Consider the following 19,916-nt stretch of genomic DNA (forward strand, 5'->3'; position numbering starts at 1 on the left):
TTGTGTAATTACTGTAACTCATTTCAGAAGTTGAAATGTTCAATTGTATCAAATGTAATTTCAAGTTAGTGTTTTAGGTAGCTAATAAAAATAGGCTACAATATAAAAACGTGGTCACAGTTTTACTCTAGTTTACAGTAGACCTACTTGTTGCTACATGCAATAACTTGCAATTACATTGTAGTAAGGAAGTCTTATTTAGAATATAATAAATTGATTTAACTTACAAATGTTAACAAACCATCCTTTTTGTGTGTGAAATTACGTCTTGCGTTTAACGTTTGTAAGCACGTGGTAGTGACAAATTTAACAGATTAATAATAACAAGAAAACCGGCCTCGTGACGAGGAACCTTTGCACGCCGACACTGTTTAGTCGGACATCATTATCAGACGGACCAAGCGTGTTTACGCCATACGGCCACACGTGAAATTTACATTGTGGGATAAATTGGAAGATCATTTTTATGTTATCAGTGATTTTTTAAAACGCTGCTCTATATAATTAACCGAACTTGTTAACAAATACAGAACGTGAGTAATAGGTAAAGAGATTTAGACCAAGTGCCATTTTACCTGCATTCTTCTTTTGGGAGGTTGCAGTAATTTGTTTTCAATGGGGAAACTGAGGAAGAAACACAACTGGAAGGGCAGAGAACGAAATGAAGTTAAGCCATCAGTTGATGAAAAGAAGACTGACGTCGTGGTCGAATTGCAAGGTAATGATATTAGCATACTTCAATATATTTATGTGTCTGTGTGTTGTGTTGGTTATTGTTAATCAATTTATTGTTAATTTATTTCTTAACTAATGTTTCTTTAATTAGGTGGAGCAAGACTTAAAGGGGTTGATGAAAGCAACGCTTTGGTCCTTCCATCTAATAAAGACAAGAAGAAAAATGGCTCATTGACCCCAGTGTCTTCAAAAAAGCCTTTAACTAAAAAACAGAGAAAAGAACTACAAAAGGTGCTTGAGCGCAAGGAAAAGAAGGCTCAGGTGAGACCTAATAAACGTCTGTTGTTCTAATTTGTTAACCAGAAATGCATAAATCTATGTTATGATATATTCATAAAACTATAATGATGTGTGCCTTTAAAGAGAGCTGATATTCTGTCCAAACTGGCAGAAGTGCAACTCCCAGAGTCTGAGATCAAGCTCCTCTACACCACCTCCAAACTTGGTACAGGAGTAAAGCTGTATACATCTAAAGAGTAAGTATTTTCACCAGTTGTAAAAAGACAATTGTATCTTTGATTAAAATACCGTTGTTGTTTTTTTTTAAGAATATCTGAAGAATCCAAAGATGGAGATTCAAGTGTCAAAATCAGTAGTCTTAGTGGGGCCAATAGGAAACGTAAATGGCAAGACAAGGAAGATGATGATGAAGAGGAGAAAAAAGCAGAAAGCTCAGAGGAAGATACATCTGATGATGAGGTGGATGAAGATGAAGAAGCTGGAATGATGGAGCCAAAAGAAACCACATGCACAGAGATCAACAAAACTGCTGAAAAAGAGGCAATTGCTAAACCAGAGGAGTCCACTGAGCAGCAGACTTTTAACCAAACTTCTGTTGTGACCAAGAAAGAGTCTGAGCCTGCCATTTTCATCCCTGTTGAAAGAACTCCTAAAATACAGGTGCATTAGCTGTGAGAAAATGTATTTTTAAATCAAGAGCGTTTATCAATGTCTTTTCTTTTCGTCTTTATTGTAGGAGGCTCGTTTGAAGCTGCCTGTGATGGCAGAGGAGCAAGTCATTATGGAGGCTATAAATGAGAACCCATGCGTGGTCATCTGTGGAGAGACTGGAAGTGGAAAGACTACTCAAGTGCCTCAGTTTTTGTATGAAGCAGGATATGCCAGGTGACTGTTCTGTTGCATTCAGCACATAAAGCTAAACATGCTGATCATAACACCTTCTTTATTTATGAATGTTAATTTGCGGCGGTTTTATAGCAAAGGGTCAATAATTGGTATTACCGAGCCAAGAAGAGTAGCAGCAGTTAGCATGTCTCACCGTGTGGCCAAAGAGATGAATTTATCTACAAGGTAAGATTGACCTCCTTCCACTTTGGGCCAAATCCACGTTTTTCAATTTTATATCAACCTGTGATTTTCTTTAGGGTGGTGTCTTACCAGATTCGATATGAGGGAAATGTGACCAGTGACACAAAAATCAAGTTTATGACAGATGGAGTTTTGCTCAAAGAAATCCAAAAGGTACAGAAGTTATTAAGACTGATATTGTTTAAAGAAATGAACTGAATCAGCTACTCGATAAATTATATTTAGGGCTAAACTTTTCTTCAGACTTGACTTGAACCAGTTTTCATATGTCACAGGATTTCCTGCTCCAGAAATATAGTGTTATAATTATTGATGAAGCTCACGAAAGGAGTGTGTACACAGACATCCTCATCGGCTTGCTATCTCGTATTGTCCCTCTTAGAAATAAGGTAAATATTGAAGTATTAAGAAAGTATTTATATTCTGCTCCTTATTGTTGTTGAATATAACATTAACATGATTTTTGTAATGTTTTTTTTCATCCCGTAGAAAAACATGCCAATGAAGCTGCTGGTCATGTCAGCTACTCTTCGGGTGGAGGACTTCACAGATAATCAAAAGTTGTTCCGCACTCCTCCTCCAGTGATTAAAGTGGACTCTCGACAGTTTCCGGTCACCATTCATTTTAACAAACGCACCCCTTTAGAGGACTATACAAGTGAGGCCTTTCATAAGATCTGCAAGATTCACCGCATGTTGCCTCCAGGTAAAAACCCACTACTTTCAAATACAGAGTTTTTGTTTTAAAGAAAATCTATTCTAGTCTTTTTGGTAATTGTTATATTTTATTTTCCTCCAGGTGGGATCTTGGTATTTTTGACTGGTCAAGCTGAAGTACACAATCTGTGTAGAAGATTGAGAAAAGCCTTCCCATTCAGGAAAAGCTTTGCCGCCGGTGGTAAGTCTGAATATACAGTCTCCGTACAATAAAAATAAAAAACATATAATTTGATATTTCTCAGGCGATTCAAAACTTGATGTAGTTTGAATTCTTTGTGTTTAGGTGAGGATGAAGATCCTGACGGTTCAGAAGCAACTAGAAAGTTTAAAAAATCCAAACAGAAGAAAACTTCTGTATGTTTTGCTTTTTTGTTATTTTGTTACATTTAATTATTATATGTATATTTGTTTATTTATTTTAGTTATGTGTCCATTTCCTGTTTGCAGTCATTGCCCCGCATTGACCTGGATAACTACTCTGCCCTGCCCCTTGATGAAGGAGATGAAGACAGGGATGCTGGGATTGGAGATGAAGATGATGATGGTTCTGACTTGGATCTTGGAGAAGATCCAGCCAGTGCTGGTAAGATAGAGAAAAAACTATAGTTCAAAGTGGGATTTTGGCATAGTATTTTATTGTTATACATTAAAAATATTAAACAAAATAATTGATGTCTTTACAGAGGAAAAAGCTGATCCATCTATTCCTCTCTATGTCCTCCCATTGTACTCTCTTTTGGCCCCAGAGCAGCAGGCAAAGGTCAGGCCATGTTTTACAGTTACTGCTAATTGAGAAAAGACATTTTTGAAAAGTGATTTAAGAGAGGGATGATATATACAACCCCATTGATACAAAAATGGCCACTTCTCTCAAAATGTCACTTATTAAATGTATATTTATGGCTCTCTTGTTGCAGGTGTTCAGAGCACCTCCTTCTGACACGCGTGTTTGTGTTGTAGCCACCAATGTGGCTGAGACGTCACTTACCATTCCTGGAATTAAATATGTGGTTGATTGTGGACGTGTTAAGAAACGGTTTTATGACCGTGTGACTGGAGTGTCGTCTTTCAAAGTCACCTGGACGTCCCAGGCATCAGCCAATCAGAGGGCAGGTAGAGCAGGGCGAACAGAGCCAGGACATTGCTACAGGTGCGACATACTATTTACATGAGATAAAACTTCTGAAAGCACAAACATGTTTAATTATCGTTAATTTCCTCTGCAGATTGTACTCGTCTGCTGTGTTTGGAGATTTTAGCCTTTTCTCAGAAGCAGAGATTACTCGGAGACCTGTAGAAGACCTGGTTTTGCAGATGAAGGACCTAAATATAGATAAAGTAAGTATTAAGGGTGCAGCATCTGCTATAGAGCATTTACTATATGCATTATTGAGGTTTACATTAATTCTCTGTTTGCAGGTGGTGAATTTCCCTTTTCCTACTTCGCCCTCCGCTGAAGCTTTGATTGCAGCTGAACAGTTATTGATATCCCTGGGCGCTTTACAAGAACCTCCACGCACCGGAAGGTAACAACTGTGTTGAATTGGGAAGCGGAAGCGGTCAACAAACTCTGCTCGTCCATCTAGCAACCTGTCCTCTGCAAATACATCACCACCTAAATACACATTTGCTCTTGAGCCCACAGCGTGAGCACCCTGTGGCCGCTCACAACACTATATGTATATCAGGGGTTTTGGCTCCTACACACCCTCCCCATAATTGTTCACATATTTGAACAATTCTTCTACTGTTCCTTTTAGGAGCCACACTTCAAATGGAATCAATAACCGTACAGAGCTTTGTGATATATTTTGCTACCAAGAGCTCAAGTCTTCAAAAGTGCCTTTGACTTTGTGCATTTTGCCGGAGGATGCTCTGGTGGATGGTCCGCTGTCGTCCTCAGCTGTCAATTTCGCTGAGACTGGGCTGATGTATTTGCCCAGTCCTTGTTTAAAAATATTTGGCTCATTCTTCTCCTTGGCTTTGACAGGACAACGGGCCTGTTTCTCCTCTTCCAGCTTTTGAAGCTCCTTTTCCCGCTCTGCAGCAATCTGAGCGTCAGCCTCTTCGTAGGGATCCACAAACACTGATGCCATGAGGATCTTAATCGCCTCCTTTGGCTTGTCTGTTTTTGGGTCACTTTCTACATTCGCCATGGCTGTGAGAGTCTTAAATCCCCCGACGACCCTTCCAAATACAGTGTGCTTTTTGCCATACTTAAAATGCCACGACCAGCATGCGACATGTTTGGTTTGAACTCATCCTTGAATGGTTTTCCCCAGCATGACTCCACCTGTCCCTGTGCCTGTTGGGCCTCCTCCTTGAATCATAAAATTGTGAATTGACTGTCATAGTAACCTTTTTTGCAAAGTTTAATAAGTTTAATAAATTAAGTTTTCTCCAGCTGTGGGAATCTTGTCACAGTGAAGCTCCAGGCTCACGTCTCCTTTATTGGTGTGCAGACGCACATAGCCTTTTTTCTTGACATACTTGTATCGACAAGTGTCATCTGCAATAGCATCTGCTTCATTTATGGTCACAGGGGTCATGGCTGTGGATGTGAAAGATGCGGATACTTTGCCTGTGTAGTAGTGAGCGGCATTGAACTTATCAGTTTTCTTTGCAGTTGGTTCCTTCATTGTGGATGCCAGCAGCTTATCTCCTTTATATTCTTAATACAGCTCAGCTAGAGTCTCTCTGGTCTCCAAGTAAGTGCTGTTCAGGTGATATGCAGGGTCCAGCTTTGCCTTTTCTTCCTCTGGATCCAAGAATTTCAAATTGTTTTTTACATGGAAGAAGTCAGATATATTAAATTTGTCCAAATGAGTCGGGTCCTGAAGTGTTATGATGTCTTGTCTGGCAAAAGGCTCATCTGTCAACAGATCTTTAAAACTCTTTGTCTTGATATTGAGCTGTTCCACTGCATCATAAGAGAAGACATTGCCAGTGACATTGATTGTAACGATCTGGGAATTATTAGTGAAGACATGACAGGACAGTGATACTCTCCATCGTTGTTCTTGGCAAAGTTGAGCTTGATGAGCGAATTTGCTTTAAGTCTCTTTCCTGTGATAGGATTTGTGCCATACGTTTTTATCCATGGCACAATGATCAGAAGGTCGAGGACATGGCCCTCTTCAGGGCAGAACGGGTACTCAAACAGCTGAAGAGACAAACTGCTTCCCTCCATAGTAGTCTGTATACTCTGTACATGTTACCGTTGCAGACGGCACGTTAGTTGAGGAGCTAGCTCACTGTTTTGTCTGATCCAAGAAACCTTTCTGAGGCAGTTCCAAGTTAAGATAAGATAATCCTTTATTGTCCCACATGGGGAAATTTCATTGGTGCAACGCAGGTAGATACAGAGGTAGATACAGAAGAACAGATCACTTATAGGAAGTCTGAAAAACACTTTCAGTAGAAGATCTCCTATAAATAAATAAAAACTCCCATAGACAAATAAATACATAAATACCATTGCATGTGATCCCGACAGTAATTGCACATGAATGTGTCACGACAGCACATAGATTGCACATGAATTTCACAGTAATTGCACATACGACATAATTGCACATCAGTATTAGGTTAGGTCAGTATTGCGACGGGATAACGTGACGATCTCCGGGTAAGACGACTGTTCTCCGCAGTTTCATGAGTTCCTCCTTTGTGGAAACGCGGTACGGCACCGGCCGGGGGGCGGGGCCGGAGCCGGGGGGCGGGGCCGGAGCCGGGGGGCGGGGCCGGAGCCGGGGGGCGGGGCCGGAGCCGGGGGACTCAGAGCCAAAACACATCGCAACGACACGACGAAAACACTCAATCCAGCCGAATAAAGTCTAAACAAGTTAATTTAAAGCGATTCCAGTGCGTGTCCCGATCGTTCGTGAAGTTCCTCTTTCATATAAACGTGTATATAAACGTGTACCGACGACACGCCGTACTTTAGCGCGGCCGGAGGGCGCGGGGGGGCTGGTGGGCTGGTGGGCTCGCTCGGAGCTAGCTCACGTCACAACAACACAACGAACGCAACGAAAAACTCTCAAATCCAGCCGAAAAAAGTCAAAAACAGTTGAATTAAAAAACTATTCCAGCGCGTGTCCCTATCGTACAGTAAAATAGAAAAAATATACTAACTATATTTACAAAATATAGGAGATAAAGCACAATAAGTGTGAGAAAGAAGAGAGAGCGTTTACACCGGGCTGCCAGCTGTACCAGCGCCTTATGACGCAACGTTAATGGCTTGTTGTTGTTGGTTTAATGGTGGCCGGCAGCCAACTGCAAAGGTGCATTTACCACCATCTACTTTATTCTCTAGACTTAATTTCTTCTTCTTTCTTCTTCTTCTTTTGTGTTTTATGGCGGTTGGTATCCAAGTGTTACATTACCGCCACCCACTATAGTTTTACGTCTTAGACTTCAGACTTTATTCTTCTTCTGTAGTTGTTGTTGTTGTTGTTGTTTTATGGCGGTTGGCATCCAAGTGTTGCATTACCGCCAGACTTTATTCCTCAGACTTTGTCGTAGTCCTCAGACTCTGTCGTAGTCCGTAAAAGTACTCCTTCCATTTCTTTGGTGTTACAAAGCCCATGAGGTCATGATATGTCTTTGTGACTAGAATAGTTGTTGTTGTTGTTGTTGTTGTTGTTGTTGTTTTATGGCGGTTGGCATCCAAGTGTTGCATTCCCGCCAGACTTTATTCCTCAGACTTTGTCGTAGTCCTCAGACTCTGTTGTTGTTGTTTTATGGCGGTTGGCATCCGAGTGTTGCATTACCGCCAGACTTTATTCCTCAGACGTTTCGTAGTCCTCAGACTCTGTCGTAGTCCGTAAAAGTACTCCTCCCATTGCGGCTTTATTCCAGGGAGACTCCTCTTCACCTTCCTCGCCCCCCCCCCGACGTTCGGTGCTTTGGAAGTACAAAGCCCATGAGATCATGGGACGTCTTTGTTGTTTTACAAAGCCCATGAGGTCATGGGACGTCTTTGTCGTTTTATCCTTTAGAAGTCCTTCTTCCATCACTTTGCCTTCGCCCGCATGAGGATTGGCCATACTGGACTCAATTGGTCACTGAGTAGGATAGGCAAACATCCGACCGGTCTGTGTGGTCACTGTCGGGTGCCAGAGACTGTCGAGCATGTGCTGATTTGCTGTGAGGCTTATGATAGGGAAAGGGCCGGGTTGGCCTTGTGGTTTCGGAATAATGGGCGGGAGTTCAATCTGCGGAACGTTCTGGCGATCCAGTCACAGGGTTTGTGTCAGGCTGTGGTTGCTTACTTATGTAGCACAGGGCTGGGTAAACGTTTATAGAGGTGGGGGGTGTTGGAGACTGAGCCGAGGATGAGGAGCAAGAGGATGTTCTAACGCGCTTGGACTTCATGGGCCTAGAAACGCCAAAGTGATGGAAGAAGGACTTCTAAAGGATAAAACGACAAAGACGTCCCATGACCTCATGGGCTTTGTAAAACAACAAAGACGTCCCATGATCTCATGGGCTTTGTACTTCCAAAGCACCGAACGTCAAAGAGGGCGAGGAAGGTGAAGAAGAGTCTCCCTGGAATAAAGCCGGTTGGTCTCTGACACAACAACTATTCTAGTCACAAAAACACATCATGACCTCATGGGCTTTGTAACGCCAAAGCGATGGGAGGAGTACTTTTACGGACTACGACAGAGTCTGAGGACTACGAAACGTCTGAGGAATAAAGTCTGGCGGTAATGCAACACTCGGATGCCAACCGCCATAAAACAACAACAACAACAACAACAACTTTGGCGTTTCTAGGCCCATGAAGTCCAAGCGCGTTAGAACATCCTCTTGCTCCTGCATTACCGCCAGACTTTATTCCTCAGACTTTTCGTAGTCCTCAGACTCTGTCGTAGTCCGTAAAAGTACTCCTTCCATTGCTTTGGTGTTACAAAGCCCATGAGGTCATGATATGTCTTTGTGACTAGAATAGTTGTTGTTGTTTCAGAGACCAAGCCGGTCGGTCTCTGAAACAACAACGTGCACTTGGATGCCAACTGCCATAAAAAACAACAACGACAACAGTTTGGATATTACGGCAACATAGAGGAACGCCTCGGTCCGTATGACGGGGAAGAAGAAGAGGAAGCGTGACCTGGTCGGTGACGATATGAACAGCGGGGAGGACCCCCCTGGAGCCACTGATCCTGTGCAGCGTAGGGCGTCTTCTTGCTCGTCTATGGAGGGCTCTCTCAGTGAGGAGCAGGGCGAGGGGGTTGCAGATGTCGGGGATGTGAGTTCAGAGTGTGAGGTGTTCATAAAGCTTGCGCAGGATAATGCGTCCTTTAAGGGGTGGGATCCGATGGCGTTGACAAGGAGCCTGACTGTAGCTGTGGGAGTGGTCAAGCATGCAAGTGTCCTTAGGGATGGCTCGCTGCTGGTCGTGTGCAAGGACGTGGCTCAGCAAAGGAAGGCGATTGAAGCTAAGTGTCTGGGGGGGAAGGACATTCTTGTGTCTGATGCTGTAAGAGGCACGGTCAGGGGAGTTATAGTAGGCGTCCCTACGACGACATCTGTGGATGACATAAAGGAGAATTTGACTGGAGCTAAGGTGGTGGATGCTAGGCGGTTGAAGATGACCCGGGATGGGGTAAGGTGTGACAGCCTGTCGATAATGATTAGATTTGAAGGTGGGATCCTGCCTCGTGTGGTGTGCGTTGGGTACATGCGCTATGGCGTACGCCCATATGTTCTGCCGCCCCTGCGTTGCTTCAAGTGCCAGCGCTTTGGGCATATTGCAGCGGTCTGTAGAGGGAAGCAGAAGTGTGGTAAATGTGCAGGAGACCACGAGTATGGGAAGTGTGACGACGGAGCAAAACTCAAGTGCTGTAACTGTGGGGGAGAGCATAGCTCTGCCTACGGGGGATGCGTGTTCAGCAAGAGGGCTGCTGAGGTGCAAAAAGTTAGGGCCTCTCAAGGCATATCCTATGCGGATGCGGTCAAGAAGGTGTCTGGTAGTCAGGTGACGGTGGATGCAGTGGGGGCTGCCAGTGCTGCTGGTGTCCTAGGCGACAGGGGAGGGGGCAGCGTTGCCCGCGGCCAGGGGGAGGTCCTCACTGGGATGCCTGTGAGTGTGGCTTCCACGGGCAGAGGCCCTGTGGGTGCGGAGGATGTACTGGTTGTGAAGAGGAAAGATTTCTTCCTCTTTATAGTGGAAGTGATTAACTGTACTGGGCAAACCAAGAAGAGATCCGAAAAGACTAAGATCATCGCTAAGGCTGCAGGGAAGTACTTTGGAGCTGGGGGCCCCGAGTGGACGGAGATAGAGGATGCGCTGCGGGAGGGCGCCCTGCCCCATTCTGGCAGTGGGAGTGGGGGGGCTCCCGATGCGCCGTCAGGTTCCGGGGGCTCATAATGGCGGTGGTTGTCTTGCAATGGAATGCGCGTAGTCTTCGTGCTAATGGCCAGGAATTTAAGCATTTTGTCTCTACCTTGTTGAACAAGCCTCACGTTATGTGCGTGCAGGAGACTTGGTTACGACCTAGGTGGGGTTTTGGGATACAAGGGTATGTGTGTGTTAGGAATGATAGGGAGCAGGGTAGAGGCGGAGGTGTGGCTGTGTTTGTCCGAGATGACCTAAATTACGTTGTTGTCAGTGTGAGTAAAGCGCCGGAGGCCCTGGCGGTGAGGGTCTGGCTGGGTGGTGAAGCTGTTACTGTGGTTAACCTTTATAATCCGTGTGGTGAGTTAACGTTAGAGTCCTTGCATAGTATCGGTAAGGATGTTCGGGGAAAGGCCGTGTGGTGTGGGGATTTTAATGCGCATAGCGCTTTGTGGGGCGGTAGTGGTACCGATAGGTATGGGCAGGTGGTAGAGGGTTTTATCAATCAAAGGGAGTTGGTTTGTCTGAATGATGGGGGTGGGACCCGCTATGATATGGGGACCGGTGCGGAAAGTGCAATAGATCTTACACTTGTGTCCAAGGAGTTAGCTGGTGTTTGTAGTTGGGAGGTTCTTGGTAATCTTTCTTTTGGTAGCGATCACTATCTAGTCCGCACCGTGATTGGCTTTGGGAGCTGTGTGGTCAGGGGGACGAGGATCCAGAGGTGGCAGTTGGCAAGGGCGAACTGGGGGGCTTTCCTGAGGAAAGCTGATGATGGTTCTAGGGTTCTGCAGGAAGGAGGATTGACTCAGGTGGATGATCTCAATAGTGCAATTGTCTCGCTCATCACGCAGTCAGCGGTAGGCACGATTCCTAAGAGTGGTGGTAGTGGACATAGGAAGCGGGTGCCGTGGTGGACTGAAGCAGGTGGTCATGCTGTTAGGGCGAGAAATGCGGCGTTTCGCCGGCTAAGGGTTGCCCACACTGAGGGTGCCCTCATTGACTACAAGAGGGCCCGCGCTGTTGTGCGGAAAACTGTGAGAACGGCCAAGAGTGCCTATTGGAGGCGGTATTGTTCCAAAATTGGGAGAGAAACGCGTCTCGGGGATGTTTGGGGGATGATTAAGCGGATGCATGGGGTTGAGCGCCGTCATGGGACCCCGGTCCTAATACAGAATGGTGTTGAAGCAGTCAGCGACGTTGACAAAGCTGAACTGTTGGCCAGCACCTTTGTGTCGGTGCACAGCTCTGACAATCTCTCACCTGCGGAAAGGCACTACAGGGAGAGTACTTTGGCCCAGAATTCTGAGCTGATTGGGCACCAGCCTTCGACTCAAGATGACCTTGACCTTCCGTTTAGTTTGTTTGAGCTAAGGAGAGCACTTTCTAAGGCGAAACAGACAGCCCCGGGTAGAGATGAGGTGTGCTATGACATGCTCTCTCATTTGACTGATGACACGCTTGGGCTAGTCCTGGGTCTTTTCAACCGTGTTTGGGATTCAGGTTGTGTTCTGAAGCCGGGTAGGCCAGCGTCTGACCCTTCAAGTTATAGGCCGATTGCCTTGACGTCGCAGCTCGGGAAAACGATGGAGCGCATGGTTACCGAGCGGTTGGATTACTTCTTGGAGAGTCGGGGTTTGCTTCCTGCGCACCAGAGTGGTTTCCGTAGGGGCAGGAACACCATGGATTCCGTGTTGTGTTTGGAATCTGATATCCAGCTGGCCAGGGCTCAGAAAGAAAAGGTTATTGCGGTGCTCTTTGATGTGGAGAAGGCATACGATATGGTTTGGGAGGATGGGCTCCTCATTAAGCTGCGGAAGTGTGGTGTGAAGGGTAAACTGTTTAACTGGGTCCGGAGCTTTCTGTCTGGCCGGCGTATCCAAACCAGAGTGGGCGCTGCTTACTCTGGGGTCTATGAGGTAGAAAAGGGGATCCCGCAGGGGAGTGTGTGTAGCCCTATCTTGTTCAATGTCATGATTAAGGACATCTTTGACGACGTGGATGGGTCTGTTGGGAGGAGCCTTTATGCTGATGATGGTGCTCTATGGGTGAGAGGGAGGAATCTCCGGTTTTACGAGGCGAAACTGCAAAGGGCAATACAGCAGGTGGAGCAGTGGACCCTGAAGTGGGGGTTTAAACTGTCCGTACGGAAGTCTCAAGTGATCTGTTTCTTCAATGGGCATAGGGACGTCTCCCTTCGACTGCATGGGCAGGTGCTTGAACAGGTCAGGGAGGTGAGGTTCTTGGGGGTCACCTTTGACGAGAGGCTTAGTTGGCGTCGGCACATTGATGAGGTCAGTGGTAAATGCAAAAGGGTGAATAACTTGCTTCGTTGTCTATCTGGCCAGGACTGGGGGGCCAGCAGAAGGTCGCTCCTGGGTATTTATCGGGCCGTCATGAGGGCGGCTATTGATTATGGCTGTATAGCCTACATGTCTGCGGCTGAGACTAACTTAAAGAAGCTTGATGTGGAGCAAGCCCAGGCCTTGCGCATCTGCTGTAGGGCTTTTAGGACCTCCCCTGTCTCGGCGCTGCAGGTTGAGTTGGGGGAATTGCCGTTACGGCTCCGGAGGCTAGAACTTCTGTTAGCTTACTGGGTGAATGTGCAAGGTCATGCGAGCTCTCACCCGGTGAGGGACTTTCTCAGGGTTGATGGGGGGCAGAGTGAGGCTGGCGGTATGGTTTTCAGCCAGGTAGGAAATGCGAAGGCGCGGCTTGCGGGGGTTGGTGATCTGCGTGTGAGCCCGTCGGTGGCTTTGTCTGCTATAGCTCCGTGGAAGTTTGTCCCGGCTCCTGTTGATGTTAGCTTGCATGGCAAGCTTAGGAGTCGCTGGGAGGGCACCGCAGTTTGCCGTTCAAGCGATCATCGATAAGCACTCAGGTGATGTGTTTATTTATACCGACGGGTCTAGGGATCCTGAGAGTGGGCGTACTGGCGCCGCTTATTTTGTGCCTGACCTGGGGCTAGCGGTCAAGAAGAGGTTGACAGATCGCCTTTCTGTTTTCACGTCGGAACTTATAGCGATACGGTTGGCGTTGGAATGGGCGGAATCTGCTTTGCAGTGTTGCGGCATTGTGGTGGCCTCTGACAGCCTTTCTGCATTGCAAAGCATTAAATCTGGGAAATCGGATTGCAGACAGGATGTGTTGAATGGCATCTTCTGTCTGATGCTCTCCCTGTCCAGGAAGGATGTGAGGGTTTCCTTCATTTGGGTCCCTGCGCATGTGGGGGTGGATAGTAACGAAATGGCTGATGCACTGGCTAAACGTTCCCTTCGGCGGCCATCAATTGATGTAGCGGTTGAGTTGGGCAAGTCTGAAATCAAGCCCGTTATCAAGAGTCATGTGGTCGGCCTTTGGCAGGAATTTTGGAGCCACTGTGTTACTGGACGGCATCTCTATCACATACAGGGTAGTGTGGGTCCTTGCGGGTCTATGGGCAGGAACGCGTGGGAGGAAAGGGCCTTCGCCCGCATGAGGATTGGCCATACTGGACTCAATTGGTCACTGAGTAGGATAGGCAAACATCCGACCGGTCTGTGTGGTCACTGTCGGGTGCCAGAGACTGTCGAGCATGTGCTGATTTGCTGTGAGGCTTATGATAGGGAAAGGGCTGGGTTGGCCTTGTGGTTTCGGAATAATGGGCGGGAGTTCAATCTGCGGAACGTTCTGGCGATCCAGTCACAGGGTTTGTGTCAGGCTGTGGTTGCTTACTTATGTAGCACAGGGCTGGGTAAACGTTTATAGAGGTGGGGGGTGTTGGAGACTGAGCCGAGGATGAGGAGCAAGAGGATGTTCTAACGCGCTTGGACTTCATGGGCCTAGAAACGCCAAAGTGATGGAAGAAGGACTTCTAAAGGATAAAACGACAAAGACGTCCCATGACCTCATGGGCTTTGTAAAACAACAAAGACGTCCCATGATCTCATGGGCTTTGTACTTCCAAAGCACCGAACGTCAAAGAGGGCGAGGAAGGTGAAGAAGAGTCTCCCTGGAATAAAGCCGGTTGGTCTCTGACACAACACTTGGATGCCAACCGCCATTATAGTACAAAACTGTGAGGAGACCTTGCTCAACACCCGGTCTGGAGAGACGGGAGATGGCGGAGGAGAGTGGATCGGGGATGGAAGACGTTCTGGACGGCGTGGAGGAGCAGCCTTTTCTGCCTGCACGTGCCCGGAAACGTAAAAAGTCCCTTAGCTCGTCCGAGGGTTCTGGAAATGAGCAGCAGGATGAGGCTGAAGCTATTGATATCCGGGGTGAGAGCAGAGACTGTAAGGTGATCATAAAGCTTGCACAGGACAGTGCATCCTTTAAGGAGTGGAATTCAGTGGCATTGTCAAAGAGCCTAACTGTAGCTGTGGGAGTGATCAAGAGTGCGAGTGTCCTTAGAGATGGCTCGCTGCTGGTCGTGTGCAAGGACGCGGCTCAGCAACGGAAGGCGATTGGAACTAAACGTCTGGGTGGAAAGGACATTCTTGTGTCTAATGCTGAAAGAAACACGGTCAGAGGAGTTATCGTAGGTGTCCCTACGGCGACGTCTGTGGATGAAGTTAAGGAGAATTTGACGGGAGTTACGGTGGTGGACGCTAGGCGTTTGAAGGTGACCCGGTTTGGGGTAAGATGTGACAGCTTGTCGGTAATGGTAACACTTGAAGGGAGGTGCCTGCCTAGTAAGGTGTTCATTGGGTACATGTGCTATAGCGTCAGGCCATATGTTCCGCCGCCCCTGCGTTGCTTTAAGTGCCAGCGCTTTGGGCATATTGCAGCGGTCTGTAGAGGGAGGCAAAGGTGTGGTAAATGTGCAGGAGATCATGAGTATGGGAAGTGTGACGTGGGAGCAAAACTGAAGTGCTGTAACTGTGGGGAAGAACATAGCTCTGCCTACGGGGGATGCAGGTTTAGCAAAAGAGCTGCTGAGGTGCAGAAAATAAAGGTCTCTCAAGGTATATCCTATGCAGATGCAGTCAAGAAAGTTTCAAGTAACGAGTTTAGAGTAAATACAGAGAGAGGAGCCAGCGCTGCTCCCAGCCAGGGCGAAATGAGAAAGGCCAGCGTGGCTCCCAAGAAGTGTGAAGGTTTCAAGAGTGGAGGTCCCAAGTGTGCAGGTTCCAGAATTAATGAGAATACCCTGGTTGTGGATAGAGAGGATTTTGTACTCTTTATGGTGGATGTTGTAAACTGTGCTGCTCAGACTCAAAGCAGAACTGAAAGGATCAGGATCATTGCTAAAGCTGCAGGGAGATTCCTTGGAACAAAGGAGCTTGATTGGGCAGATATAGAAAACAGGCTAAAGGCGCTAAATGGGAGTCGGAGTGATGGGGGTCTGCTTGTGGGGAGTCAGAGTGATCAGAGTGACGAGATGGGGGTGGTCTCCTGTCCTCGCCCAGTCTCGTAGACGCACGGCTACCAAGCGGCGACATCAGTGGACATATTAAAGCCTATAGAATGAAGCCTGAAGAATAAAGCTGTACGGTGGAAGCACCGAACGTCAAAGAAGGAGAGGAAGATGAAGAAGAGTCTCCCTGGAATAAAGCCGGTTGGTCTCTGAAACAACAACAACTATTCTAGTCACAAAGACATATCATGACCTCATGGGCTTTGTAACACCAAAGCAATGGAAGGAGTACTTTTACGGACTACGACAGAGTCTGAGGACTACGACAAAGTCTGAGGAATAAAGTCTGGCGGTAATGCAACACTTGGATGCCAACCGCCATAAAACAACAACAACAACAACAACTATTCTAGTCACAAAAGCACATCATGACCTCATGGGCTTTGTAACGCCAAAGCGATGGGAGGAGTACTTTTACGGACTACGACAGAGTCTGAGGACTACGAAACGTCTGAGGAATAAAGTCTGGCGGTAATGCAACACTCGGATGCCAACCGCCATAAAACAACAACAACAACAACAACAACTTCAGTCTGTCTCTAGCTCTCTGTGTCTTTCTCCTCTTTTTTTCTCTCCTATTTTGAAGATGTAAATCTACTGTAGGTGACCGTAAATGCACCTTTTCAGTTGGCTGCCGACCCCTATTAAAAGTAACACAACAACGACAACAACTACAAAGTCTCAACCTGCTCCACAAAGTTTAAAACTTTCATCAGATGTTTTTACATTGACGCAGGTGTTAGCGTGTGGTACAGCGAGCTGCCTTGTTCTCAAATTTTGCTGCTTTTCCAATGTAAGAGAATAAATTGAATGAAATAGACCCTCCACACTAGGAAAATGTACGCCATTTTTAAATAAAATCTTAAATGTAAATATAGCTGCATATATATTTATTTTCATACTATTCTAGAAACGCACAAAACTAAAATGCAAAGTTATTTTCGAACTGTATTTTAAAGCCTTGAAAGGTTTGGTTCAAATGCTTTGCTGTTTCATGAGGCTTCACTTTGCCCACCACTATTAAAAGCAGTCCAAGCAGTGCTTTATTTCATATCAACAATAAAATCCATGAATACCATTCAGTAACAGCCCGTAAGCGGTCAACAAACATCTAGCAACCCGTCCCCTGCACCAAAGTTCTCACCTAAATACACATTTGCTCCTTAACCCACTGTGAAACCCTGTAGCCGCTCCCGCTCCCAACACTGTATATCAGAAGTTTTAGCTCCTACGAGGTGTATATAATGAGTGTTTTCCTCCCGTGTGTGTGTTTTTATTGAAGTGTTAAGGAGATGGAGCGGGCACGTCTGAGTTGTCCTATTACTCCACTGGGCAGCGCAATGGCTTCATTTCCAGTGGCTGCACGTTATGCTAAAATGTTGGCTCTTGGTAAACAGCAGGATTGTCTTCCATACATCATATCTGTGGTCGCTGCCATGACAGTCCGAGAGATTTTTGAGGATCTTGACAGGTGACTACTTAATGTTTTATGCATTCTGAAGATTTTTTTGAGAACTATTAGTACTTTGTATGTCAATAAAACATGATTGTTGTTGTCAGACCTACAAGTGATGAAACTGAAAGTCAAAAACTAACTCAGCGCCGGGCTCGCCTCACTCAAATGAGGAGACTTTGGGCTGGACAAGGAGGTGCTCTGATGTTAGGAGATCTTATGGTCATGTTGGGTGAGTTTGTGTAGTTCTTGTACTTTTAATGTTTTCTGAATATGGTTTTCTGTACATCTCGTGTTGCTAATGTGCGTATCACATTAGGAGCTGTGGGTGCATGTGAATTTGCTGGTTGCACCCCTAAGTTTTGTGAAGAAAACAGCTTGCGGTATAAAGCTGTGGTGGAGATACGACGCCTTAGAGGGCAACTCACCAATGCAGGTACCCAAAATGTATTTTAAACGGGATATAAGACATGCCATTAATGTGATTTGCCTCTTTTTTATAGTCAATGCAGTGTGTCAAGACGTAGGAGTATTTGTAGATCCAAAGATGCCTCCGCCTACAGAACACCAGGTGGCCTGCTTGCGGCAGATTGTTCTGGCAGGACTTGGAGACCATCTTGCAAGGCGTGTGCAGGCAGAAGACATCCTAGACCCAAAGTGGAAGAATGGATACAAAGTACATTTATCTGAGAGATTAGTTTGTCATATTAGCCATAAGTGTCTCTCTCACATGTGTTTTTTGTTGATAGACGCCATTATTGGATGAACCAGTATTCATTCACCCCACATCGGCGCTGTTTAAAGCACTGCCAGACTTTGTCGTTTACCAAGAGATTATGGAGACAAGCAAAATGTATATGAAAGGTCAGTCTAAAATCAGACCGTGACATATAACTAATGTTCTCAGTTTAAATGTCTAAATATATTTTCCGTTCAGGTGTGTCTGCAGTAGAAGCACAGTGGGTCCCCCAGTTTTTGCCACAGTACTGCCATTTTGGTTCTCCATTGGACTCTCCAGCTCCATGGTTGTGTTCATCCACAGGCACAATCCGATGCCAGCGACCAAGCACCTTCTGTAAGCTCTATACTGCACAACTGCACTGCATCTAGTTTTAAACCTATTATGAAATGTTTTTTTTCTTTTGCAGTCAGAGTGGGTTGGCCACTTCCAGCAGTGGAAATGGAATATCCCGAAGGTTTGGATAAATACAAACTGTTTGCAAGGTTTCTTCTTGAAGGACAGGTACTTTAATAAACATTTTATAAATTAAAATATTCACAAATTTCCTTTTTGAAGCTCGTCTTTTATTTTATTAATTCTAACACATTGGATGCATAATATTGATTTTTTTTTTTTTTTTTTTTTTTAGGTTTTTCCTAAACTTAAGAAGCTTTGTGTTCATTTACTGTCAACCCCATCCATTATGTTGAAAACTTGGGCAAAGTAAGACTGCTAAAATTAATTGAATTAACTTAATTTTGAACTGATACATGTCTTCTGTATGAATAATGCTTTAGGCTGCAGCCCAGGACAGAGGCCTTACTTAGTGCTCTGGTGTCAAAGAGGGTTGACCGCAGGGACCAACTCATGACTTTGTGGAAGTCTGATGAAAAATGTAAGAATTTTCAACACTCTTAAATGATCTAACGTATAATAATGTTTTTTGTTATGAGTATATTTTTATATTTTTATTATAGACTTGTTATCCGCGTACTGTCAGTGGTTGCCAGAATCCATGCATCAAGATGTTGCAAAATGTTGGCCTCCTGTATAAATAAAGACTGCTGGAAGATGAACAACTTTTTGTATAGAGCACTTCATCTAGGCTTTAAATGTTTTTATTGTTATGTGTAATACAATGTCTCAAACAAAATCATTGAACTATTTGTATTGTGTGTTATTCATGTATAATATGGTCTTTATAAGACTTACAATTTGTTTATGGAGGATTTTGTATGCCAAAATGAAATGATTTAACATACAATTATTAATTATGTATGCCATGGATTCATTTAAGGTATACAATGGATTCATTCAAGGTGGAAACCAACATCATGCAATCATCTATTAATTAGATGTTTAATGTTAAGCTTTAAACGTGTCTTTAAATCATTTGCTGACATTTTATTAATTCCTTCATAAAATTAATTATTTTCCCATTAAATGAATTTATTGTACCTTTAACTAATAATTGTGCATTTATTCATGGCACATACAATCATCCATATTTGTTTTCACTTTAACTGATATGTGTAGTGATGGTTCAAGTGAAGCCTCATGAAATGGCAACGCTTTCTTTTTCTCGCTCCTTTTTATTTTATTTTTAACACGGTAGAGTGCAAACACATCCTTTGAAGACTTACAACTGCAGGGTGTGGCTGTAAATGCGATTAAAATGAACACAACAATGATCTTATCTTAATGAATCAGCAAAACATTTGGATCAGACGTTTCGAAGGTTTGAAGCGCTTCTCCAGAGTGACGTCTAGTGGTATGTTTTAGTACTACCACATCCATTGTGGTTCGAACCACATTTTATGTGCTGTGGTTACCAATAAAATAACTGCATTTTAGTTGTGTGTATTGTTGATGCAACTGCGTTTCAAGAATAATATAAATATAAAAAATAAGCAATGTTTTTTTTTTAAATATATGGGCCTACCATGTGCACAACAATTAAGAGTTAAATTTAAAGGAACTGTTAAAAACTGTTCTTGTGCCGGGAGGTTCTGGTGCGGATGGACGTACCCTCCTGCCTGAGGTTAGTGGCTCAAATAGTCTGTGTCGGTCCAGCGCATGGATCTAATCGGGGGAGAAGGGTCAGCTGTGATCCGACCTGCTCGTCCCGGAGTTCTGGAGACGAAATTGATGCACAAATGAGACAACGTGTGATTAGCAGTGTGAGGGGCTCATTAGAGGATGTGACTATCAT

The 19,916-nt window shown here is 45.0% G+C and overlaps 1 protein-coding gene and 1 pseudogene across 1 annotated transcript; one reads left to right on the forward strand and one right to left on the reverse strand.

The window, feature by feature from the left end:
* Positions 1 to 490: 490 nt before the first annotated feature.
* Positions 491 to 18,961, forward strand: dhx37 (DEAH (Asp-Glu-Ala-His) box polypeptide 37). The gene is made up of 26 exons (XM_072433404.1): positions 491 to 718; positions 827 to 996; positions 1,099 to 1,211; positions 1,284 to 1,635; positions 1,712 to 1,860; positions 1,954 to 2,046; positions 2,121 to 2,217; positions 2,340 to 2,453; positions 2,554 to 2,770; positions 2,864 to 2,962; positions 3,068 to 3,138; positions 3,232 to 3,367; positions 3,468 to 3,544; positions 3,702 to 3,934; positions 4,011 to 4,122; positions 4,204 to 4,310; positions 16,813 to 17,001; positions 17,091 to 17,215; positions 17,303 to 17,419; positions 17,487 to 17,659; positions 17,733 to 17,847; positions 17,921 to 18,058; positions 18,132 to 18,226; positions 18,354 to 18,427; positions 18,502 to 18,599; positions 18,682 to 18,961. Exons 1-26 carry the CDS (start codon positions 616 to 618, stop codon positions 18,756 to 18,758), a joined length of 3,444 nt encoding a protein of 1,147 aa, XP_072289505.1. The 5' UTR covers positions 491 to 615; the 3' UTR covers positions 18,759 to 18,961.
* LOC140346725 (RING-type E3 ubiquitin-protein ligase PPIL2 pseudogene) lies at positions 4,594 to 5,974 on the reverse strand (annotated as a pseudogene).
* Positions 18,962 to 19,916: the final 955 nt, after the last annotated feature.

The sequence above is a fragment of the Eucyclogobius newberryi genome, unplaced genomic scaffold (assembly GCF_026437365.1).
Source record: "Eucyclogobius newberryi isolate DKJ021-1_F unplaced genomic scaffold, fEucNew1.0.hap1 SCAF_6, whole genome shotgun sequence".
In the NCBI taxonomy this organism is placed as follows: domain Eukaryota; kingdom Metazoa; phylum Chordata; class Actinopteri; order Gobiiformes; family Gobiidae; genus Eucyclogobius; species Eucyclogobius newberryi.

What these genes read in the sequence shown, in the direction of transcription:
- dhx37 (XM_072433404.1), top strand. Translation starts at nt 616, where the DNA reads ATGGGGAAACTGAGGAAGAAACACAACTGGAAGGGCAGAGAACGAAAT. An exon ending in GAGCCAGGACATTGCTACAG is followed by an intron (nt 3,935 to 4,010) that starts GTGCGACATACT and finishes TTTCCTCTGCAG; the next exon opens with ATTGTACTCGTCTGCTGTGT. An exon ending in AGTGGAAGAATGGATACAAA is followed by an intron (nt 17,660 to 17,732) that starts GTACATTTATCT and finishes TTTTGTTGATAG; the next exon opens with ACGCCATTATTGGATGAACC.